Source organism: Peromyscus leucopus, chromosome 13 (genome assembly GCF_004664715.2).
Source record: "Peromyscus leucopus breed LL Stock chromosome 13, UCI_PerLeu_2.1, whole genome shotgun sequence".
NCBI lineage: Eukaryota > Metazoa > Chordata > Mammalia > Rodentia > Cricetidae > Peromyscus > Peromyscus leucopus.
The window spans coordinates 32,595,832-32,614,395 of record NC_051074.1 but is presented as its reverse complement, the minus strand read 5'-3'; the positions used below and the strand labels follow the sequence as shown (position 1 = coordinate 32,614,395).

The window sequence follows — 18,564 nt, the reverse complement described above, 5'->3', positions numbered from 1 at the left end:
GAAAAAAGACCTATCTCAATTGTAAATTTTTTTTCAAACATAGATTCTCATGTTAGTGTTACGTCAAATTTAAGTGCATTTAAAGGAATCACTATCAACTGTTTCATAGATTTTTTTGTATTCCACCCCACCCCCAGGGTTTCTCCGTGTAGCCTTGCTGTCCTAGAAGTTGCTCTGTAGACCAGGCTGGCCTTGAACTCAAAGATCTGCCTGCCTCTGCCACTGGAGTGCTGGAATTAAAGGCATGCGCTGCCACCACCACCCAACCCTGTTTCTTAGATTTTAACTACCAGGAAAATATAAAAATGCTTCAAAAGGAATTGCGTTAATTTGGAGGTAGGGAGATGTTTCAGCGGTTAAGAGCACTGGGTGTTCTTCCAAAGGACGTGAGTTCAATTCCCAGCCCACCCGTGGCAGCCTACAGCTAGCTGCCTGTAACCCTACCTTCAGGGGATCCCACACCTTCACACAGACATACATGCAGGCAGAACACCAGTGCACATAAAATAAAAACAAATAAATCATTTTAAAGAAAGTTTGCTGATTTATTTGTTCATTCATTTCTTTCTTTTTTTTTTTTTTTTTTTTTTTTTTTTGGTTTTTTCGAGACAGGGTTTCTCTGTGTAGCTTTGCGCCTTTCCTGGAACTCACTTTGGAGACCAGGCTGGCCTCGAACTCACAGAGATCCGCCTGACTCTGCCTCCCGAGTGCTGGGATTAAAGGTGTGCGCCACCACCGCCCGGCTTGTTCGTTCATTTCTTGATTCAAGTATTTACTGAATGGCTACTATATATGTGAAGTACTAGAGTGAACGAATGAATTGAAAGCTAGCATCACAGAACATAAAACTTCTTTTTTATATCTCAAAATTAGAAACCACAAACCCAAATTGAATTGAGTAGTAACTTCCTGTATATTTCAGTCCAGAAATCAGAGATTTTTTTTTCTTTCTTTCCAGGGAAGCAGCCTCCTCAAAATATATATATGAAAAAACTTCTAAGCCTCTGCAGACCATTGTATGCCTCATGGTGGTCCCTGACTTGCAAATAAAAGATGACCTTTCAGGATATTATCTTTTGTGCAAGCAGCTAGCTACCTTCCCAACAGAGCAAGCACGCTGCAATAGGAACACACTAGATCTTGCATGCCTGACAGTTATTATCTCTACTCCTGCTGACAGTGTCCTGACACAGGGAAACCGTGGCCCCGTTTCCATTATCCACACGGAGGAGGACGTGCAGTCAGACAGGTCAGGCCAGGCAGCTGGGTGGGCCAGCCCCGCTTCTAAGTCCCAGTCTGTAAAAAGCACCACAAGGTGTGAAGAGCCTGTAAAAGGGAATAATAGCCTCTTCTTGGCCATGAGTTTCTAGTATCCAGGAAACCAAGCCCCTCTAATCACCACTGCAGACGCACATTGTTTGATTGTAAAGATATTGGTTATTAAATCAGCTCACAGCCTACCAATTCAATTAGAATGTAATGGTTTTGAACAGACCAAGACCATAGTAAGGGAAGTTGTATGCTTTTCAGATTAGAAGACGGATGTAGAGAGTCCCAGCTCCTTGCATGAAAGGGCTAGATCTTTTCCCTAATAAGTATCACAAGTCAGTAGACGTGGAGTTGCTCAGATGCCTGGTAACAGCATGTATACCTGCATTGTACGACGCCATGTTATTAAAGGAAACCAGAGTAGACTGACCATCAACAAACTAACCACTTAAACATGCAACAACTATACATCTTTACTGTGTACTTTTTCTTCTTATGTCCTGAGACAAGAAGTGTATGAGACCTTGTTACAGCTTGAACTAAAGAAAATTTCTAAATGCCTGATTACTTTATCAAAAGACATCTCCATTTTTCCATCACACTATCATTGCTAAATATCATTTTATGAACAATTCTAAAAACATTGTCATTAACTTAGACAGTGTTCTGTTTATTTCACTTTTACCCAGGAGGTGTGTAGCACAAATCTTAAAAGGTCTTATTAATAAAAACAAACCTGGGTATCGGAGTAAATTCTGAAAGATCAGAGAGACAGAATAAGTCACAGCTACCTCACCTTGCCCATTCTTCAGCTGTTCCTGTTTCCTCAGACTGGAAGCCTCTGAGTCCTCATCCAAATGAATCTCAGCCGAACTGCTGCTCAAAAGCCTAAAAGCTTAACCAGGCTCTAGTTCTGGTTTTCATGCCTTATATACTTTTTTTGCTTTCTGCCATCACTTCCTGGGATTAAAGGCGTGTGTCACCATGCCTGGCTGTTTCCAGTGTGGCTTTGAACTCACAGAGATCTGCATGGATCTCTACCTTCAGAATGCTAGGATTAAAGGTGTGTGTTCCACCACTTTCTGGCCTCTGTATCTAGTGGCTCTTCTGTTCTCTGACCCCAGATAAGTTTATTAGGTGTACAGTATTTTGGGGAACACAATATCACCACTGAAATGAATATTTTTGAAATAAAAATATGTATACATTATCTTGGCAGAATATAAATTCACAATTAAAAATCACAGGCATTGCAGCCTTCTGTTTTTTTTTTAAAAAAACTTACTTATTAGCGCCGGGCGGTGGTGGCCCACGCCTTTAATCCCAGCACTTGGGAGGCAGAGCCAGGCAGATCTCTGAGTTTGAGGCCAACCTGGTCTACAGAGTGAGATCCAGGACAGGCACCAAAGCTATATAGAGAAACCCTGTCTCAAAAAAAAAAAAAAAAATTACTAGCATGTGTGTGTGTGGGGGGGGGGACATGTGCTATAGTGTATATGTGGAGATGAGGACAGCTTATTGAGTCAGCTCTCTCCTTCACCTTTACGTGGATTCTGGGGGTGGAACTCAGATCACCAGGCTTGTATGGCAGGTGCTCTTTTACCTGTTGAACCACCGTGCTAGCTTCCACATGAATTTATTTTGAAGAAAAATAATTTCCTCTTACCGATAGCATTTTAACAGTAACCATCCCAAGAAGCCTCCAGGGGACAATTATATTGTGCACTGCTTTCATTCATGACAGCTAAAGTATATGTTGAAATTTATAATTCATCAGCTCATTCTTTGTAAGGTAATTTTGGAGTTGAAGATAGAGCATGGTGCCAGAGAGCCATGAAAGCAAATAGTATAAATGTTATGCTACATTTAGTAATTGTATAAACTAGCCCACCAATAAGTGTAATAAAATAGCATTATCTTTAAACTTCTTCAAGCTCTTGTCTGTCTTGTTCAGAATGAAGCCGTATGCTGAATTCTTCTTTGTAGACCTGGTAGAAGTCATAATGTGAATGAATGAAAGCAGCCCTGGTAGGACAGAATTAACAGGAACGAACAAAAACACATCAAGACCAACAGAGCCACGTCTTGCCCCAGTTAGTATAATGAAACAGAGAAAAGGTGACTCCATGCAACCACATTCTGGTTCCTCTCATTCTTTCGTGGCTGGTTTTGGAATAAAGGATCCTCTGAATGGGCTGTTCTGAGATAGTGGCAACATGGACATCTTTTTAAGATGAATCAGACTTTACATTTAACTGGGTTTAAAAAAAAAGAATTTTTATGTATGGGTTTATTAACAGTGATATTTCTCTGTGGCTGGCATTCTCATTGAAAAGTACCTATCCCTACATGAACCTACAGGTTTCTTAGAAAAACTGCTTCAGATGATTGGATTGTTAAGGTGGCTACACGTTTGGTTAAATTAATTGACACTGATGACAGTGGTGTTTGTTCTCGGGGGAAGGGCATGTTTCTTTTTTTTGGCAGGGGGTTGGAGGTTGCGACAGGGTTTTTCTGTGTAGTTTTGGTGCCTGTCTTGGCTCTCGCTCTGCAGACCAGGCTGGCCTTGAACTCCCAGAGATCCACCTGGCTCTGTCTCCTGAGTGCTGGGATTAAAGGCGTGCACCACCACTGCCCACAGGCATGTTTCTTATTAACTTACCAGTCTTTTGTTCTAAGGGGAATTTCTGACTGGGGGTCAGTCAGAAATTAGTGGATAGCAGTTATCACTTCCAACCATGTTAGTCACGGTGGCTTGACTGGTCTTTCTGTATAAGGGTGTATATAGATGATTCAGGTAATCAGATCCATTCCTCAAATCGTGAGTAGATGACTGAAGGACACAGGTAGTCGAACATTCAGGGCAGGATGTATATAGATAATTCAGGTAATCAGATCCATTCCTCAAATCATGAGTAGATGACTGAAGGACACAGGTAGTCGAACATTCAGGGCCAGCGGCAGTAATGAAGTGGACGACCTTCATTCATTGTCACCTGCTCCTCAGCTTCTCAGGTTATCACGACTGCACAGCAAGTTCTCTTTCCCACTGAGCCATGTCTCCAGCACCCTGAAGTACTTTCCATCTCTATTGTGAAGAAGATAGCTCATCTTATAATTGTGCTCAGACTGACCTATCTTCCTTCCTCTCTCCTTCCTTCCTTTCTTCCTTCTTTGCTCCCTTGCTCCCTTCCCCTCTTCTTCCCTTCCTTCTTTTTGTGTGAGCAACTTATTCACCTCTGTTTTAGATGAATTTACACAGCTACCACTACCACTTCATGTTCTGTCGCCATGGGTAGGTATGGAGAAGATTTGAAAATTAAACAAGCCAACCAACTCTTTTATGTATAACGTGTTTCTGTGAACACAAAGAAAATGATCAATTATATGACAGCTATAGAGTAGGTGAGTACCCGTAGACAATACATCAAATTAGATGATTATTTTTTAAAGATTTATTTATTTATTTATTTATTTATTTATTTATTTATTTATTTATTATGTATACAGTGTTCTGCCTGCATGCCAGAAGAGGACACCAGATCTCATTACAGATGGTTGTGAGCCACCATGTGGTTGCTGGGAATTGAACTCAGGACCTCTGGAAGAATAGCCAGTGCTCTTCACCGCTGAGCCATCTCTCCAGGCCCCTAGTTGATTCTTAACTATTAATATTGTCTTTGAAAAGTATAGTGTATCTGAATCAGCTAAACTGTTTTCCACAGCAAGGCAGAAAACCCATCTTTGTCTCGTGTGAGAACAACCAGATCATTGTCTTGCATAAAAGAAACCCAGAGTTAGCTTGCAACGCAGATGTAGTACATTGAGGTTCTAGGTCAAGTTTCTGGCAGTTTTGGGAGTCTTAGCCTCCTCCATTGGCTAGTGGCAAGGCAGCTATAGTCACGATATGTAACATTTATAAGCTAGAGCGCAATATGTTTCTTTTTTCTTTCTTTTTTCTTTTTTAAGATTTGTTTATTTATTATGTATACAGCATGTATGACTACAGGCCAGAAGAGGGCACCAGATCTCATTACAGATGGTTGTGTGGCCACCATGTGGTTGCTGGGAATTGAACTCAGGACTCAGGACCTCTAGAAGAGCAGTCAGTGCTCTTAACCTCTGAGCCATCTCTCCAGCCCGCAATATGTTTCACTTGAAGCTAGAGCAGTGGTTCTCAAGCTGTGGGTCACAACCCCTTTGGGGGTTAAATATCACATATCCTGCATATCAGATCTTTACATTACTATTCATAACAGTAGCAAAATTACAGCTATGAAGAAGCAACAAAATGACTGTATGGTTGGAGTCACCATAACATGAGGAACTGTATTAAAGGGTCAAAGCTTTAGGAAGGTTGAGAACCACTGGGCTAAGAGGAAGAAGAGAAACACACTCTTACAGGTGCTGTGATCAGGGAATGGTTCCCAGAGGCAGACCGTGGAGACAGTGCCATGGTTCTCTGGCCAAGAATAGGTTACATGCCTATCTATCTCATTAGGTGGCAGGAGGGATGAACATGGCTAATTCTAGTCATTGGAGAAGAATAGGTCTTATAAGTAAACCACTTTCACCTATTTAGTACAGCACACATTTATAGTTATCTCTTTTTGAGGAGATGTCACATGGCCACCGATGTGTTGAAGGGTCATGGGTAAGAGGTATATGTGTATTAAACGAAGTGGTTAGCTAATGAAAATGCATGATCTCGGGCCCAACCACACTGAAAGGAAAGCTGTCATACAGAAATGATAAGACCAAAGAGCCACAACACACAACAGCCACAACCCCACGGAGAGGTGAATCCTACTGCATAGAGGTGACATAGGTGTCCATGTTTTCACAGACACCTTCACTCTCCGGGCTTCAGAGGCACTTAGCAAATCCTTATTCCTTTTGTCATGTGGCCTATAGACTAGAGTAGCCAGAGGCAAATGGAAACGAAGTGATTGCTCACACACTGGATTTGGAAGATGATGGAGTGGCCTCTTTGCCTACGTCTTCTTTTTAAAAATCAACATATTTGCCAGGCGGTGGTGGCGCACGCCTGTAATCCCAGCACTTGGGAGGCAGAGCCAGGTGGATCTCTGTGAGTTCAAGGCCAGCCTGGGCTACAGAGTGAGATCCAGGACAGGCACCAAAACTATACAGAAAAACCCTGTCTCGAAAAACAAACAAACAAACAAAAAATCAATATATTTTAAATAACTTGTAAATTAAAAATAAAACAACTATGCAGCTAGACTAATGAAAGCACCCCAACAAGCCTAGACCCAAAGTCTATATACATCTCAGTGAACTTGTTTACAGTGACAATAGCTGTTCTGAAATATTGAGACTTGACTATTCAAAAATGTGTGCCATTTACTCCAAAAACCATTCAAATTCTTGAGGCTGTCCGACTTGTGTTTTCTGAAGATGTGAAGAACTGGCCATACTCCTCAGCCAGCTGTCCTTTGGAAATAGGCTAGTATTCCAGATCGGTTCTGGTCTCTATGGGTTGCTTCTTTGAAGAGGAGATTAACTCACTTCCTAAAGGTTAAACAACACCTAACACAGGTTTCTGGTGCTCTTGTTTGTGTAGACTTTTATGAGGAAAAGGGCTGTCTTTGGATGAACATATAACCCATGCCATTTTCTGACAGCATGGTCTGTTTCTCCCTCACAACCACTGCAGTAGAGAATTCTTACCATAGTAATGAAGAGTACAAGGTTCAGTTAGTTGAGAGACTCCAAGTACTCCCGAATAAAGAAGGATAGTAACAGTAATAAAGAAGGATAGTAACAGTACTTATCATAGTAGTTGTGAAAATTAATTGGTGTAAGAAATGTGATGTGCTCTTACTCAGCACCCCAAAGATAATAAGCACTTAGCCAAGTCGGCCTCCTGCTTCATAGTAAAACTCATTTTACAGCTAAGAGGCTAAGTAACTTGTCATATCTGAGGGAAGTTAAGTATCTTACTTAAGGGCTCCACATAAGTAAGTCACAACAGAAGGATTCAATTCCTTTTAACTAATTTCGGGTACGTTCAATTCTAGAGTCTGTGTTTCTCACTATGTTACTTTTCTGTTACGTCATTTATTTGGCCCTATGGTCCAATGCCATAAGATGATGGGATGAAATGCATAACAATTGGGGATCACCGGGCAGTGGTAGCGCACGCCTTTAATCCCAGCACTCGGGAGGCAGAGCCAGGCGGATCTCTGTGAGTTTGAGGCCAGCCTGCTCTACAGAGTGAGTTCCAGGAAAAGGCGCAAAGCTACAGAGAAACCCTGTCTCGAAAAACCAAAAACAAACAAACAAAAAAAGAACAATTGGGGAATCAAAAAAATGAGGAATTATCTCAAAAATTCTGTGCCTACAAGTCACATTCTAGATGTTGCATCATACACAGAAGAGGAGGAGCAGGAGGAGGATGAAGAGGCAGCATTGGCAAAGGCAGCTGCTATATCTAAGACACTAACAGAGTCATTTGCACTTTTGAGTGATTTTGAGTTCAAAATAGTGTAATAGACATAACTCAGCAAAGTGAAGGAGTTTGCCCAGGCTCATACAATGGACGGATGGTTTGGAACCCCAGCAGGAAGCATGCAAGTGGCCTTCACCAAGCTCTTGACCTCTCTAGTAAATAGATCATCCCCTTGCTCTGAAAAAAAAGACTCTCTGATCCAGAGTGAACTTAGCATTAATACACGGTATAGCCAAATCTTAAATGGCCGGAACCTCAGAAACAGGGTAAGTTAATCTTGTGAGATAAATGTCATGATTGTGATTGGATAAAGTCAACGAGATGCCACAGCAGACCAAACTAATATGCTATCAGCTAAAGGAAACACTCTTGTGGCCCTGGCTTGGGACTGGGATGTGTTTTGTGCAGCTGGTCCGTTTTCATACTGTTTGCCTCCTTGTGCATTTCTGTTCACTGTTAGGATCTTTATTCGCAAAGACCATCTCTGGAAGATGTAGTTTTGTTGAATATATTCTTCTCAGCATATTAGAGAGGAGAAGTAAGTTTTCATGTTTTGGAGCAAGCTGAATTTAATTTTCCAGAAAAAGTAGGTACATCTGAGCATATGTTTAATTGATGTTTTTCTCACTAACTACAGTGGCACTTCTTTTTACTGAAGAGTGTGCACTTTATGGATTTGGATAAGCTGCATGTGCCCCGATGGGGAAATTACAAAAGAGAATCTTGATGTGGCTTAGCTAACCTGTGAGACTGCCATTCAACATCAGAATTTTAATTCTCCCTCCCTCCCCCCTCCCTGTCTCTTGCTCTGAGAGAGAGAGAGAGAGACAGAGAGACAGAGATGTGTGCACATACATTTGTATGAGTACAGGCATGTGCATGCCACAGCATGTGTACTGAGGTCAGTCCTCACTTTTCGACTTGTTTGAGTCATGGTCTTGTTAGCTGCTGTGTATGCTAGATTTAATGGTCTGTAGGTTTCTGGGAGTTCCCTTGTCTTCAGCTCTTATATTCCAGTAGGATCCTTGGGGTTACAGATGCACACTACCCTGTCTGGGTTTATGTGGGTTTCAGGGTATAGCAAGATGCCCACTGAACCATCTTTCCAGTCCAACAATGAAATTTTAAAGGCATTCTGAAATCTTGTGTAGCCAATATATTTTTGAATTATTAAATAACAAACTCTAAAATACAAAAATAAATACATGATTTTTGTGTCTTAAAATTACCTAGGAATAAAAAGAACTACAAATGAATTATAAAATCTCTTTAACAAGTGCAAGTAAAAACCAAAACCTTAATATTCAACACTGTTAAGCACTGTGTTCTAGAAGGGGGACATTTCTCCATGCCTTGTTACAAATGACACACACACAATCCATTATCACTAGGATCCCAGAGTTTCTAGAAAGTCTCTCATTAGGACTTTTCCCACTCATTGGGGCATTTATTTATTTATTTATTTATTTATTTATTTATTCAGGTTTTTCAAGACAGGGTTTCTCTGTGTAGTATTGGAGCCTGTCCTAGAACTTGCTCTGTAGACCAGGCTGGCCTCGAACTCACAGAGATTCATCGGAGCATTTATGTAAGTGCAGTTTTATTGTTGTTTCTCTCCAAATGGATTCGCTTTAGGATTTCTTAACATAACAAATTTACAAGGCGCTTTCACTATAATTTGATGGAGTAGAACTTCGTCTATATCCTTTCTCAGTTAGCAATCATGCCATAAACAGCTATCCTGCTGCTATCCACAGTGTGTCTGAAAGTGTAACATTAGCTCAAGCTTTCAAATGTGTTCAAATTATGCATATTTTTCTACTGGAAAATGTATGAAATTCTGAAATAAATGTATATTACCCCTATGTGAGTGAAAATGCTATAGCCCTGATAATTCTCAGAGGCTTATTTGAATCTGAATTCTAAGACCATAGCTTTCCTTTGTCTTCGGCTTCAACAGTGACTGATTTACATCATGCAAACCACCCTAAAAAGACAGGAAAGGGGAAATTGAACATTAAAAAATGAATAGCATATTTCCGAGGTGTTCCCCTGACTTATAAAGGTCTAACCTTTATTGCAATTGTTAGCAGGTTTACTGTGAGCATTAAAGAAAAGAAAAGTCTGGTTTTTTAATTAAAATCATAAAACCTAAGAACAATAAACACTCTTAAACTTTTGCAGTTTGTTTTCCCTTTTCCATCATGCACAGTATATGGCTTTACTTTGTAATAAAACCCGAACGTATTTCTTGATTTCAGTGTTGAAGGACAATTTTCCACGAGTCTGGATATTGCCCTGCACTCCATTCTTTTTTCTTTCCTTCCCTCCCTCCCTCAATCCCTCACTATTCCCTCCCTCCCTTCTTTCTTTTTTCCTCTTTTTTTTTATTAAGTATTTATTGCTTGTATATATTGTATATAGTTATTGTACTTTTTTATTATTTATTCATTTATTTTTCTATTATCAGTTTGATACAGTATAAATTCTTATCCTAATAGTGAAATGTTTCATTGAGGTTTGCCCAGTAATTGAGTAAAACCAAAACTTATTATAAGCCACAGTCATCCTAGGGTTCCCCCTGCTATATAGCCTCCCTGGTTCTGTGGGTTGCAGTCTGATTGTTCTTTGCTTTATATCTAGAATCCTCTTTTTTCCTCTGACTGTATCTCAGGTATCCCAGGCTAGCCTCATGCTTACGCTGTTGCCAAAGATGACCTTGAACTTCTGTTTGGTTTGTTTTTATTTTTGGAGACAGGGTTTCTCTGTGTAGCCCTGGCTGTCCCAGAAATCCAGTTATAGATCAGGCTGACCTTGAACTCACAGTCACAGAGTTCTGCCTGCCTCTGCCTCCCGTTTGTTGGGATTAAAGGCGTGTGTCACCACGCCTGGGAACCTTGAATTTCTGATCCTCCTGCTTTTCCTTCCTGGGGATAACAGTTGTGTATAAGCACTCCCAGTTCTATTTGGTGCTTGAGATCAAGCCTAGGCTTTGTGCATGCTACATCACTAGCTCATGGACATCTTTCAAGAGGAGGGACCGACTGCTTTTATTACAGGTGGTCTTTGTATGGATTTATGAATAACAGCCTTGAAAAACGAACGGTCTCTCGTGCTTGCTTTGGCAGCACGTATACTAAAATTGGAACGATACGGAGAAGATTAACATGGCCCCTGCGCAAGGATGACATGCAAATTCGTGAAGCGTTCCATATTTAAAAGAAAGAAAGAAAGAAAGAAAGAAAGAAAGAAAGAAAGAAAGAAAGAAAGAAAGAAAGAAAGAAAGAAAGAAAGAAAGAAAAGAAAGAAAAGAAAGAAAAGAAAAGAAGAACGGTCTCTCCAGAGCAAAGAACAGCTATACCTGTTCATAGATGGAATGAGAATGGCTCTCAGAGGCACATATGTTTGAATGCTTGGTCCCCAGTTAATTGAACTATTTGGGAAGGATTAGGAGCGGTGGCCTTTTTAGATGAGGACTGTCACTAGGAGTGGGTTTTGAGGTTTCAAAGCCCACACCAAGCCCAGTCTCTCTCTCTCTGCCTGCAACTTGAAGATCAGTCACGAGCTCTCAGCTACTTCTTCAGTACCATGCCTGCTGCCTGCGGCCATGTTCCCCACCATGATGGCCATGTACTAACTCTCTGAAACTGTAAGCAAGGTCCTAATTAAATGCTTTCTCTTATAAGTTGCGTTGGCCATGGTGTCTCTTCACAGCAATAGAACACTCACCATATACTATATTAAAGAATTAGGTTCCTTAGCTTAGGATTTCTTACCTGTTGCACAATACTGCATATCCGGCTGTCTACAGTCATTTGCAATGCCCTGCATTACCCTATTGAAAGTAGGTGTTGGGGTGCCAATGCAAATGCTGATGCTACCTATAGAGTAAGATAAAGCCCTCTATCCTTGACCCAGGAGCCTCGTATTATCTAACAGCCGTCATTGAATCGTGGCATGCTAATTCATTAGCCAGTGTTGATATTCACAATCACACTGACTGCATTTAGAGTCACTTGGGAAACAAACCTCTGAACATATCTGTAAGTCCCTATCCAAAGATGTCTAATAGAAAAAGGAAGGCTTATCCAGAATGGGAGTGCACCATTGCACAGGCTGAAACTCCAGGATGAATAACAAGTTAAGGACATAGTGAGATGGTGTGCTGATATTTTATTTGGGCTTTGATAAATAAATCTTGCCTGGAGATCAGGGGGAAAAGGCCAGCCATTTTAAGAAAACAAAGTCAGGCAGCACACGCCCTTAATCTAATCACTTATCAGGCAGAGTCTCTGTGTGTTCAAGGCCATACTAGGGAACAGAGCCAAGCATGGTGACACACGCCTTTAATCCCAGTACCAACCATAGAGACCTGGAGGTCTATACAGGCAGTGACAAGCAAGTAAGGTAGCTGGGCTAAGAGCCAATGAGCGGGCAGAAAAGCAAGGCAAATAAAGGCATGGGTAGACAGGAAATAGCTCACATTTGGAAGCTGCAGAGTTGGTGAGGTAAGGTTGGCTGGTGGCTTTCCCTATTTCCCTGATCTCTCTAAGGCTTTCACCCTATATGGGGCTCCATGTTTCTTATTTAATAAGACCATTTACGCCGGGCGGTGGTGGCGCACGCCTTTAAATCCCAGCACTCAGGAGGCAGAGGCAGGTGGATCTCTGTGAGTTTGAGGCCAGCCTGGTCTACAGAGCTAGTCCAGGACAGGTTCCAAAGTTACAGAGAAACCCTGTCTTGAAAAACAAAAAACAAAAAAATCAAAAACAACAAAAAAAGACCATTTAGATATTTGTCTACAAAGCACTTGCCCCCAAACCTGACAACGTGATTTAGATCCTTGGGACCCACAGATGGAATAGAATGGACTCTTACAAGTTGTCCTCTGACCTCCACATGTATGCCTTATGCATATGTATATGGATACGGGGACACACATACACACACACACACACACAAATGTTTAAGGGGGAAAAAAGAGGGGGCTAGAGAGACTGCTCGCAGATGAAGAGCACCCGTGGACACCTGCACACACATACCACACACATAGACACAAAATAGGAAATGATAAAAATAAATCTAAAAAAAAAGAGAAGGAGGAAAAGAAGAAGAAGTGGCATACCAGCATTCATCTCTCTCTGCTTCCTGACAGCAGATTTGATGTGACCTGCCCCCTAATGCTCCTGATGCTATGCCTCGCCCACCACGATGGACTGTACCCTTGAACTGGAGGTTAGAATAAACCCATCCTTCCTCAGATTACTTCTGTCGGGTGTTTTATCACAACATGAAGAAAAATAACCAATATAGACAATGAGGAGGCAAAGTTCAGATCATTCATGGATCTTGACAAGAAGTTATATGTTGTGTGGGGACAAAGATTCTTCTTTTTGTCGTTTCTTGAGAGAGTTTTTGCAACATATGCACTAGATTTAAAAAAAATAGGTAGCATATCACAATGATAAAGAACACAGACTCTGCAGCTGGGCTGTCTTAGTTTAATCCTGGCTAGGGCCTTCTTTTAGTTTCTGTTCCACCAGAAATTGACTCTGAGTCAAGACTATGACGGCAGCAATCTTAGAAACCACTGTTACACAGTGAGAAAGTAAGGAGAATAGAGATGGCTCAGTGGTTAAGAACACTGTCTGCTCTTACAGAGGGCCAAGGTTCGGTTCCCAGCACCCACATGGCATCTCACAACTTCCTGTAATTCCAATTCCAGGGCTTCTGATGCCCTCTTCTAGCCTCTATGGGCACGACCTCCACACACATGGTACACATATATGCATATATGCAAAAAACACCCATATAGATAAAATATAAATAAATAAGTCTTTTTTTTAAATGAGAGGAATAGATGAAAGTGAATAAATGATGAATTTTCATGGAAGTTATGATGGTGGATATTCAGCTTAATTCTACTCAAGAACTCTTGGTGGCCAATATAAAATGAGAACTTTAGAGCTGTCTTACCTGAGGGTGAAGAAACTGGGAGACGGTATACCAGCTCCCACATATCATTGGTTGAGGGCTCCTGGGGTGGATAGGTTTTGATTCTAGCCCTGAACTCTGACCAGTCTTGCATAGCATAAAGATGGTTGCAACAGGCCTTGGCAGTTAGAAGTGAAAACTGGGTATTTATCACATGGATAAAGCCTGAAGAAATAATAGTAGGCACACTTACAGACTTGGCTACATATTTCCTCTTATGGTTTATTTTTAGGATATTATTTGAGGCTGTTTAATGTTCCAATTTCCTCATCTGTAGAACGGAAATAATAATAGTACCATTACCGTTACATAAGGTTGGTAAAAGAATGGGATCTTGAAATAGTGGAAAGCACATAAAACAGGCCACAGAGTTTAACAAGAACTTAGTAAATGCTGGCCATTATTACAAAAGAGTACCCCATTTATTCCCTGCTTGATATTTGCTGTGTACTATTCTCTGACAGGAGAGTTTGACTTTTAATCATGGCATTTTATTTTACTAAATGTCTGTGATGGACTCTTGGAGATTCACGGTGTATTTATGTTTGACATGTGTCAAGGGACAACTTTGGCTGCCACCTGGGAAGCACCAGGGATGATGTATTTAAAGCTTATTCCTACTTAAATTTCCTTAGAGAATTGATGGGGCTAAGCACTCCTGAACTCTCTAATTTAAAGATTTACTGCTCTTCCAGTGAAACTAATTAAAACTTATTTGAAGTATCAGTAACACAGTCTCCATTTTTCCTTTTAAAACATGAATGAGAATATAAAAGAGAAGCGTGTTTATTCATTTATTAGAATTGTTTGTTTATGGCTGCTTTGCCTATATGTATGTCTATTCATCAAATGTCCACAGAGGCCAGAAGTGAGTGTCTGATCCTTTGGGACTGGAGTCATAGATGGTTGCGAGCCACCCTGTGGGGGCTGGAAATTGGACCCAGGTCCTCCGAAAGAGCAACCAGTGCTCTTAAGTCCTGAGCCATTTCTCCAGCCCCTGAGAAGTGTGTTTTGAATACAGTTTCTAGCATTATATAATATCTGTGTCAGACTCCCGTGAATCCATGTGATGTTAACTACGGAATTCACCCAAATGCTCTGGACTTTTAAAAAAGGCTACTTAACTTTAGATTAGGATAAATTCGTACAGTTAGCCAGACAGCCCTGGTAGGGAAATCACCAAGCATTTGTAAACTATGCATAAATTAAATCCAAAGTTTTATCGCTTTTGAGCATTTCAAATGCTCAAAATGTCCTTTTAGTGTGTATGTGAGTATAAAATAACATGATAGCAACAACAGATGTTTCAAGTAGTCTTTCGGTGACGCTAAGTGATTAATAAAAATAATGCAGCAGTAGTAACGGATTTGAGTTCTGTGTCTTCACCCTTTGTCAGCTCCCCTCTGGAGAGACTAGCCTGAGCAACCTCAGGAGCCTAAGGGCCTCCCAGCTTCGTTGAAGACCCTGCCTCAAATCAGGCTAGGAAACTGGTACACTAGGGACAGTGGCACCGTCCCAGCTCAGGGTGCATCAGCATAACAGAGCAGCCATAGCCCATCCCTCCTCCATACCCAGGGTCTGAGCCCACACCCTAATCACCCCATGTTCCATGAAATCTCATCTCTTCTGGACACACTCTGAAGCAAAACAGAGCTTATCTCACAACATAAATCACTCTCCTTTTATTCCATTTCCCAAAGGCCCCATTATTTTCGGGGGGGGGGGGGCGGAAGTGGTGGTGGTGGTGGTGAAATATAACATTTAAAATATCCATTTCTACCAAATGATTAATGGTGATAATGATTCCAGCACAGTGTCTGGTGTATAAATGTTTTGGAGACTATAAAACATCTGGTGATCTTTGCAGGACATATATATTCTAACAGGGACAACTTGGAGTTCTTTCTTTTTTTTTTTTTTTTATTTATTTTTCCATACAGTGTTTCTCTGTGTAGCTTTGGAGCCTGTCCTGGAACTTGCTCTGTAGACCAGGCTGGCCTTGAACTCACAAGGATCCATCTGCCTCTGCCTCCCAAGTGCTGGAATTAAAGGAATGTGCCACTACCGCCCGGCCTTGGAGTTATTTCTTAAACCACGGAGAATGACACCAGATGTTAAAGGCTCCACCTTAGGATAGAGTTGTGTTTGGGAGCATGTTACCCATTTATATCTATTTTAAAATCAATGACTTAATAAAAGGTAGTTGTTATTTTATATGTATGGGTGTTTTGCCTGCATGTATGTTTATGTTCTACATGTGTGTTGGATGCCCCAAGAAAGCATTAGATCCCCTAAAAACTGCAGTTATAAATAGCTAGAAGCTGCTGTGTGGGTGTTGGGAATTGAACTCAGTTCTTCTGGAAGAGCAGCCAATACTCTTAACCACTGTCATCTCTCTAACCCCCTTCTTTATAACTTTGCACCCTCTTGGATTCAATGCATGTGGCTTACTGGGCCCAGTCTTATGGGGCAAATCTGATGTTATATAAGTTCTCCTGGAGTCCAAGCCATTGGTAATTCAAGGCTTGTCAAAGACGCTGACTGTTTCTGGGCATGAGTACAAGCCCTAAGAAGAAAGATCAGTTACATGTTTTCTTTAGTAACGACATGAGTTAAATAATGTACCCTCAGATTAAATGTGTCACCTATTCAACAGAGTTCTTCCTTTGATGCTTTTTATATGAAGTATAAAAACTGGGGAATGTTAACAGCTGCCAAGCTGCCAAACATTACGCTTACACATTCTACATGCTGAGCAAGCATGTCCCTCCGTTTGCCTGACCTAACTGTACTCCCTTCTTGAGAACCTGTTTCCATTGTGTCTAGTAAGTGGGCAGCAAACCGTATGGCGACACACTGTTGATTACAGCGACCTGGTGGAAACGTGATAGACAAATGCAGGAGAAAGAAGGCGAAATAAAACAGGCGAGGGGGTGGAGCTTGAGAGGGAGTTTAGTCTGTAAAACATTTGCTATACAAGCATGGGGACCAATGTCTAAGCCAGGCACAATGGTACCTTCTTGTACTCTCAGCGCTGGAGAGACGGAAGATGGGTAGATCCCTGGGCTACTCGTCAGCTGGCACAACCTGATCAACAAGCCCCAGGCAGGGAGACCCTGACTCAAAGAAGAAGGTGGATGGTAGATGAGGAAGAGAGTGAGACCTGAAGTTGTCTGTGGTCCTCCCCAGAATGCCCACACAAGGACACACCCATATATAGGCACACCCACTTAAGACACATCCATAACAGGCATCCCCCCCTTCCCCTGCACATCCACAAAAATAGATAGCAAGACGGTGATCATATATGTGGCTCTGGTGAGTGGAGAAGTACTAACACACATCTCGTTTTGTATGTTTGAGACACATTTGTGTAGAGCAGGTTGCCTTGGAGTTTGCCAATCAACATGCAGAGTGCTCGGGTTACAGATGAACACCATCACACCACCTATACAGCTTGACTCTAGGGAGTTTTACAATTCCTTCTAGTTTGAGAGTGGCCCAGATGTGCTTCCTGCCTGTGAAATAGGTAAATAGGCAATCTGCTTAACACAGACCGCTGATTCCCACAAGAGCACGATCCAAAAAATATAACATGTGAGCCACTTAAGTAATTTTTTTTTTTTTTTTTTTTTTTTTTTTTTAAAGACAAGGTCTAACTATGTAGTTTGGCTGTTCTGGAACTCACAGAAATCAGCCTGCTTCTGCCTCCTGAGTGTTCGGATTAAAAGCCATGTGCCACCATATCTGGCTTACTTATATAATGTAAAGTTTTCTAGAAAGCTGTGTTAAAGAAGGAAAAGAAACAGTTGAAATAATTTTAAATAATATAATTTATCTCAATATATCAACAATGTTATTTCAATATGCAATTTAAAATTGTTAAGGTATTTGCATTCTCATTTCTATGGTAAATCCTCAAGTCTGATGTGCATTTTACACTACAGCACATCCTCAATTTAAAAAAAACAAAAAACAAAAAACAAACACATCCCACATGCTCAATTACTACCTGTGGTTGGTAACTACCTTACGGAGAAAAGTTGATGAAAACCAGGTGTGCTAGCAGGAAGTTCATTTCCTGGTTGTCTTTTTTTTTTTTTTTTTTTTTTTTTTGAAGCATGGTCTTTTACTTTTATTTTTTTATTTTTATTTTTATTTATTTATTTTTTTGGTTTTTCGAGACAGGGTTTCTCTATGTAGCTTTGCGCCTTTCCTGGAACTCACTTGGTAGCCCAGGCTGACCTCGAACTCACAGAGATCCGCCTGCCTCTGCCTCCCAAGTGCTGGGATTAAAGGCGTGGGCCACCACTGCCTGGCTCTTTTATTTTTTATTTATTTATTTTTAATGCCGAATGCTGTTTATTGAAGGAGGGAAGAGGTCTTAAATACAGACTTACAGCACAGTGGGAGAACCCCGGAGGGCAGAAGTTCGCTACTGATGTTTTACAATCTTGCATCTAAGCTGTTAACGCCCACCTGGTTGTCTTGTATCCAGCATGTCCATGCATGTTAATCAGATTTTCACCACTGTGATAAATACTTACAAGAGAAACTTACAAAGAGGAAAGACTTTTTTATTTCATTTATTTATTTGTTTGTTTGTTTACTTTTGGCTTTTTCAAGACATGGTTTCTCTGTGTGGCTTTGGAGCCTGTCCTGAAACTTCCTCTGTAGACCAGGCTGGCCTCAAACTCACAGGATCTGCCTACCTCTGCCTCCCAACGCTGGGATTAAAGGCGTGCGCCACCCCCCAAGGGAAAGACTTGTTTTGATTCATGGTTTCAGCCCATGGTTTTCTCACTCACTGCTTCATGCTCAAGGTGACA

The 18,564-nt window shown here is 41.1% G+C and overlaps 1 protein-coding gene and 1 non-coding gene across 2 annotated transcripts in view; one reads left to right on the top strand and one right to left on the bottom strand.

The window, feature by feature from the left end:
• Positions 1-3,188: 3,188 nt before the first annotated feature.
• Positions 3,189-18,564, bottom strand: part of LOC114703303 (putative coiled-coil domain-containing protein 195) — a 102,118-nt gene continuing 86,742 nt past the window's right edge. The window contains exon 3 of the mRNA XM_028884088.1: positions 3,189-3,294. Coding sequence (XP_028739921.1) covers positions 3,189-3,294 — 106 coding nt within the window. The remainder of the gene's footprint in view (positions 3,295-18,564) is intronic.
• Positions 10,854-10,960, top strand: LOC114703332. The gene has a single exon (XR_003736126.1). It is a non-coding gene; the product is annotated as a U6 spliceosomal RNA (small nuclear RNA).